We start from the raw sequence: 7077 nt of genomic DNA, 5'->3' as shown, positions 1-7077 counted from the left end.
CGAGCAACCTAAACCTTGCAGCTGGTTTGTGCCTCTGACCATTAATTTTGGATGCTGCCATTGTTAATAACCAGGGAAATAGCATAAGTGAGAGCAGCAGCATGTGGCACATGCAAGAGTGCATATCTGTTACTGAGCTTAGAGCTGGGCTTTCCTGGACCACGTCCAGCTTTGGCAGGAGGAACTTTAGCTGAGTAAGAAATCCAGGCTGTCAGTCCTGGAGTAGCTGGCAAAGGTGCAAAAGCTCCCAGGCTTGGGAAAGTGAAATAGCATTTTTTTTCTCCCTTTCCTTGTAGGATGCATTCCATCATGAAGAGTTAAAAATCAATACCAGGGTGTCATGCATTGTAAACGTTTATCATTTATTATGCATTTAAGTGTGCACAGCACATACACCACAGTCTTGAACAGCACCTGTATAAAACTACAGACAAGATTCTGGTAAATGGTGAAAGCTCATACCATGTAACATTGTTATCAAGGTTGCATCACAATATTTAAAAGTTACAACAACTACCTCTGAACATATTTAGTGTGAGGCTGTTGGTTGTGGATTTAATGGAGTGGAAAGTGGCAAAGAACCATTTCCAGAGAGAACCTTTATAGTCTGATTTTGCTATCTGAAATCTGGAACAAAATCATCAGTTGTCAGAGGTAGTGGTGATAAATACACAATGATTACTCACATATAGAAGACACAGGAAGTACAGAAAATTTCCAATTTTACAGAAAAAAAAATTTAAAAATCCTTAGGCGTGACATTTCATTTTCCTTAATTATTTTTGCTACGAAGGCAGCTGCCTTAAGGTCTGGTCCTGGTCTGCTCTGATCTTACTGAACTTTGGTGAGTAGAGTTTCTCTTCAAGGTCATGTGTAAGTAGAGAATACAGGCAGGTCTATACCATTACAAAGGAACAAATGCTTTTGTGTAGGAATGTAAAGAGGACAAGAAAAAAAAGCTGAATCAAAGATTTGTATGTAGTCGGAAATAATTTGTTTAGATTGGAAGATGATCTGTAAACATCCTCCAAGTCATCAAACATGGTGGTTAGTCCTGGTTCCCACTTAAAATATTGATGCCCCAAAGATGAAGTATCTTTTAAAGAAAATATTTTTAAAAAAGAAAGGGAGGGAAAAAAGACAAAAAGAAAAAAGACACATGAATCCTTTTAGTGATTCCCCCATAATCAAACCTATCTTTTCCCTCATCACGTTAGAGACATGAGTTACACTTGCAAAATATATAAGGAAAAATATAGGGTTACTCGATGACGATATAGTACTGCAGCCTGACAGCTGCCTGCAAATATTTTCACCATGATTACTCTTACTAAAAGTAAACCACTGGGTAAAGATAGCTCAAACGTGACAAGGCTCAAATAGGATGCAACCGACTCTATCCTGAATACTTTTTGCTACATATGGAAAAAAGGAGAGATTTGGGATTATGATTGTTCCCCCAGGCCCTCCTCCAAAACTTTAAGCTCAAGCAGGAAAGTGAGTACCTTCCTCCCATGCAGAATTTATTATGAGACTGGCTTTGAGAGTTAGTGAGGTAGAAATTAATCAACTTCATCAGGGAATGAGACAGAAAAACCAGCAGCATATTTCTCCTTCCAAATACTGCAGCAAAAAAAAATAAATAGTACAAACCAACCTCAATTCCTCATCATCAATCTAAATTCTTTCTGTGGAGCTTGTGATTGCTACAAACCAGCAAACACTTTTCCCTTGTAGAAAACTTAGGGGTGTTATAGAGCTCTCCACACTTTGAAAAATGAGTATAATCTCCAAATAAGAAATGGAATTTGAATTGAGTGAAGTAGAGCTGGTTCATTGTAGACGCGCTATTTTTTAGCCTCATGCCAAGCAATTGTAGCAAAAAAAAGCTCCCATTAAGGGCCACAGTTTCTGTGGGGAGAAGCCCCCAGCCCTGCTGAGCTGGCAGAGGTGTTTCAGCCTCTCGGGGAGATGGGCTGCAGGGCAGTTCAAAGTTCAGCGCTGGCGGATCTAAAAACAGAATTTGCGGGGTTGCTGCGCAGCACCGCGCTCCCGTGCCGGGGTAAAGCGATCCCGCTGCAGTGAAATAGCGAAGGGGATCAGGCACTGTGTGTGGCTCCAGGCTGGCATCCCAGCCGGGCTCCTCCTGCTCCCTCCCGGGCCGGGAGCCGCGCTGGGAGCCACCGTGGAAAACGCACAGGGGAGGACAAAGCCACCGTCAAACCCAAGCAAAACAAACAAACTCACACCTGTACAGCAATGAACAGCGAGCAACACACAAACAGTGCAAAACGTTGGGACAGAGGAATTGGATGTCACCTGGCTGAGGACACGGAGTAGCAGCACACCTGTGATAACTCAGAACTGAATTAAATAAACCACGAAGCAGAAGACTTCTACTGTTGAACCATGAAATGAAAGACCTTGGGTTGGAGGTTTGTTTTGTTTTCAGAGATTAAAAAAAAAAAAAAGTAACTATAAATAAATTTTGTGACAATATATACAGATTTAAATAATTAACTTAAATATCTTACACCTACTCTTGCATAAAACTCTCCAGTAAAAGTGCACCATGTTTCTTTTCCCCAGAGGTGTTCTGCATCTTCCCCTGTGCTGAGGTAGGTCTGAAGGGAGATGTCTCAGATTCTAGGAAGAAAATGTGTCACTGTCATTGTGGGAGATACTTTATTGCCTTTCTTTGTTCTTCCATTTTTGCTCAGGGCTATGTACATCCCGGGATAAATCCTGGATTCGTAAGCATTGTAGTTGTTTGGCAGGAGAATCTCTTTGAATTTGCACTCATCATTGAAATGGGCCTGAAATGAAAAGGAAAGAATGAGAGAAAAGGAATTTTAAACATCAGGTGTGGAAATATTCTTGCTACCAGGTGTAGAAGGTGTGTTGTGGGCAAATGTGCAGGTGAGCCCCCTCCACTTAGTAATCTTTTGAAGTGGCCTCTGAAGCTTCAAACAGGACTCAGGAGCCAGAGGATCAATTAGGGATGCTGTGGCCAGGCCAGGCACATACACCTGAGGTGGGAAGGACACCCATGGGAAGGACAGAGTCACCTTAGCAGAGCTGAGGTGGGTAAGGTCCAGGCCCAGTTCCGTGGTCCTGCTCACCAAATTGCTCCCAGTTCTCCTACCAACAATAAATTGCCTGAGAGGCTTCAGAAAAGTCAATACTGCCACTTTCTCATGTTGCTTGAGGAGAAAGAGGCATTTTAAAGCCACTCATCATGAACAGTATTTTTTGTTTCTTTAGATTAAAAATCAAAGGAAAGGTTTGGATAACTTAGGCTAATAGATCAGGAAAACAGATCAACAGACAGCAGGTTCAGGGATGTAGTTTCATTTGCAAGCACGTACAAAAATGGACAGGTCTTGCAAGTGTCTTATCTGGAAAGAAGCAAATGAACTCATCTCTTATTGTTGGGCAAAAACTTCAGGGTTTGTGAGAGGGGTCTCAGCTTGCCAAGCTGAACACTGCACTAGGGATTATTTTACCCAGGACACCAAGGCAGCAGTAACCCTAAGAAAGGATGCATTTTGGTGACTGAATCTGCCTGGCTTTTATATAAGTCAAAATCCTCTGTAACAGGACCAATGCCCCAGAAAAGAATTCTGGATACTTCATGCCTTCATGTGAAAATGCTCCAGTTAACTCTGACAGAGTTTGGCTCTTTTTCAGCCCAAGTTTCTTCAGAGGACACTTGGGGAACATGACATAGAAAATACATGGGGGAGGACGGAGAGCCAGGAACATGAGTGTGCTGATCACACTCACTTGTACAGAGCTGAACTTAAAAGCAGGAGCTTTAAGCTCAACATGGGTGAAGATACACCCTGTTATTGTCCACTTCAAGTATATTTTAAAAGATGTCTCTGTCTTTTCCAAAGATCCCATGTAAAAGAAGGTCTATATTGTCTCCTAATGGACCTTCCTTCTTATCAACAGAAGTTCAGACCCCGAGGGTGCTGAACTGCCATGGGAACTGACTGTCTGTTCAAGAGCATTATCAAAGAGTGATCAATAGGTCACTGATCCACCACATCATCAAGGGTCACTGGTGGAGGCCTGGCTGATCACAAGTTCAAGTTTCCTCTGAGAGATGGAGTGAGTGATTGCCACACCTGCCTAAGGCTGTTTGTACTTCACTATAACAAATTCATGGATCAAACCTAGCTTGTGGTCTTGCCACCCAAATGACTGATCTGTTGGTCTATGAGCTAGGCAGGATGTTGGGTGACTACAGTTTTTATGTGAGAACCAAGGAAGTGCAATGCACAAGAGAGGGTTTTGCTCCCAAAACTCAGTAAGCAGCATAACTGGGCAGCACACCTGCTGGCAGGGCAGGAAGGGCTGCTCTGTGCTGCCCGACCCAGGAGGGCCAAGGATGGGGCTTGGGCAGCTTTTAGCCTTTAGCTTTGTGGCACATCTCACCCCAGCTGACCACAGTCCCCTCCCCAGGCACACACTCAGTGGCTACTTACAGATCCATAGAGTTTGCCTTTGCTATTCATGGCCACGAAGAGTCCACTTTTGACACCAAATATGCTCACCACGCCTCTTTCCACAGGAGAAATTTCCAGGAGACCTACACAAGAGACACAGAAATCAGGGGGACAAAAGGGTGTGCCCTGGAGTGCGTGGTGACAGTGCTGCGCTCACCCACAGGCTGCCATCCCCAGCGTGGGTCCCCACATCCCAGTACTGCTGTGGGTGGCCACAGAACCCCAGCCTCATACTCCACGTGCAGCCCTACGCCCCATGCTGGGACCTCTCTTCTTTTAGCTAAGTATCTATTTTTATTTTGCCCCCAGGCATCCTCTTGTGTAGACAAGGTTAAAATAAGCCAGAGTATGCTTAGGGCAAATGAAACATTTGTCATCATGCAGCTTATATCCTTGCTCCCGGATCTTATTGTTTCAGTTGGATATCAGAGCCATGGGGCCACGGGGTTAAGTCCCCAGCAGATGCTTTTCAAATTTAGGGGAGAGCTGGGCTCGCCCCGGCCCCTGCTCGGAGTGGGCGGCCCACGGCACTGTGGATCCTCCAGATGTTGAGGCAACCCCGACACCTGATGCCTGACGGCGGCAAGGGCACAACACGGCTCTGAGCAGCGCCGACGAGCCCCTCCCGAGCGCCCGACGAGCTGCTCCGGAGCTCCCGGTGGGGTCGGTGGCCGCGGCGCTCGCCCGGGCTGCCGCCACCCGCGGGGGAGCCGAGGGGCTCAGCCCCGCCGTGCTGCCGGAGCCGGACTTTGGAGGGAAGCTCGAGGTCTGCCATGCACCCACCCTCCTTTGGGACGTGCCACTCTCCGGGGCAGCTCAGTCGCTTCGCTCCCGCGGAACTGCCCTCCGGCGGTCCCACGGGCGCGGAGCGCCTCACCTGCCCCGCCGCGCGGGTTGTCGCCGGCTTACTGTATCGATTCTCGCTGTGAACGCCCTCGATGCGGCCGTCGGGCAGGACCTGGATGTGGAAGCCGATGCCCACGTTGCAGTAGAGGCGCCGCAGCCGTTTGATGCCCAGGAGGTAGTCGCCGTCGCGGGCGGCATCGCGGCGCTCAGCCGGGAGGCGAGCGACGGAGCGGGCGAAAAGAGCCGCGTCCCAGCGGCGCTGGCGGAGTCCGGCGGGGAGGCGACCCGGGGGCGACCGGCCACGCACCGCCCCTGGCCACAGCAGCCCCAGGAGCAGCGCCGGCAGCAGCGCCGCGGGGAGAGGCATCCCGGCTTAGGGGCGGGTAGCCACGGGCCGGCCGCCGGTCGCTCCGAAAATACTCTCTACCCCCAGCTCCCACTTTATACTGAGGTCAAAGAAGGGGGGGAAAAATAAAGAAAACCAACAAAAAAGCCAAACAGAAAAAAAAAATAAAAAAAGAGAAAAAAAGAAAAACAGAAAGCAAAGCGGAGAGGGAGGGAAGGAGGGAGGGAGGGAGTTTAGTGCTCAATCCCCCGAGAATCTGCGGTTTCCCTGTGCTGGCTGCATGGAGAGGAAATCCCGGGAGCAAGAGCTTCTGAACTTGATCTCAATTCCAGGAGTCTTGTCTGAAGTGCTGATCTTCTTCTATAGCTGCTCAGCCATAGCGCTTTAGCCCTAGCCACGATATTTATACATCCATGTGCGTTGGTACCTATTACATCACCACCTACTGCTGTCTGCTGCAGCCCTCCGGCTTAGCTGAAAGTCAAATTATCACCCCTAGATGCTTAACAGCTCTGAAGCGTCTTGAAGGGAAGGGGTGAGCAGCACTGGTGCTAAACAAGAGGGACAGCACAAACGTTTAAAAAGAAAAGGTCATATTTTACATTCATCACAGCAACTTTTCTTTCTTTCTTTCTTTCTTTCTTTCTTTCTTTCTTTCTTTCTTTCTTTCTTTCTTTCTTTCTTTCTTTCTTTCTTTCTTTCTTTCTTTCTTTCTTTCTTTCTTTCTTTCTTTCTTTCTTTCTTTCTTTCTTTCTTTCTCTCTTTCTTTCTTTCTTTCTTTCTTTCTTTCTTTCTTTCTTTCTTTCTCTCTTTCTCTCTTTCTCTCTTTCTCTCTTTCTCCCTTCTCTTTTTCTCTTTCTCTCTTTCCCTCTCTTTCCCTCTCTTTCCCTCTTTTACTTCTTTTCCTTTCTTTATATTTTTCCCTTTCTCAAATGCCTACAAATGCTAATGCAAGATACAAAAATCAAAGAACGCCCAGCACACTTTCCCCCCAACACAATGTATGACTATGTAAATCTGTGGAATTTCAGCTTTTTGCTGTATCCAAGCGACATGGTTTACAGTTTGCTGGATGCAGAAAAAAATTCCCTTCATTAAAAGCCAAAACAGTTGTTGAATAGGAGGTTTAAGAAATGAAAAAATGAAAGAACTTGCAAAAACACCCAAACAAACAAACAAAATCAACCAACCCCCCCCCCCCCATCCAAAACCAAGAAAAGGACTAAGGTTTTAATAAAGAGGAAAACGTTTAAAGACGCAGTAAGTGTTCAAAAGCAGCGATAAAGTTTTTTGTTCTAAATATCCCTTTAAGAAGTCTGGAGTACCAGACGTGGAGCTCCCTCTTGGTCACTGTACTGACAGGGGCTGTGG

General features: G+C 46.4%; 1 protein-coding gene across 1 annotated transcript; it reads right to left on the bottom strand.

Annotated features, from left to right (window-relative positions):
• Positions 1-385: 385 nt before the first annotated feature.
• On the bottom strand, positions 386-5727 carry FGF4 (fibroblast growth factor 4). Its single transcript, XM_014878791.2, has 3 exons — positions 5424-5727; positions 4494-4597; positions 386-2816 (listed from the first exon to the last, which is right to left on the bottom strand). Exons 1-3 carry the CDS (start codon positions 5725-5727, stop codon positions 2640-2642), a joined length of 585 nt encoding a protein of 194 aa, XP_014734277.1. The 3' UTR covers positions 386-2639.
• Positions 5728-7077: the final 1350 nt, after the last annotated feature.

Source organism: Sturnus vulgaris, chromosome 18 (genome assembly GCF_052056855.1).
Source record: "Sturnus vulgaris isolate bStuVul1 chromosome 18, bStuVul1.hap1, whole genome shotgun sequence".
In the NCBI taxonomy this organism is placed as follows: Eukaryota; Metazoa; Chordata; class Aves; order Passeriformes; family Sturnidae; genus Sturnus; species Sturnus vulgaris.
Note: the sequence above shows the minus strand (reverse complement) of the source record. Positions and strands in the feature narration are given on the sequence as shown.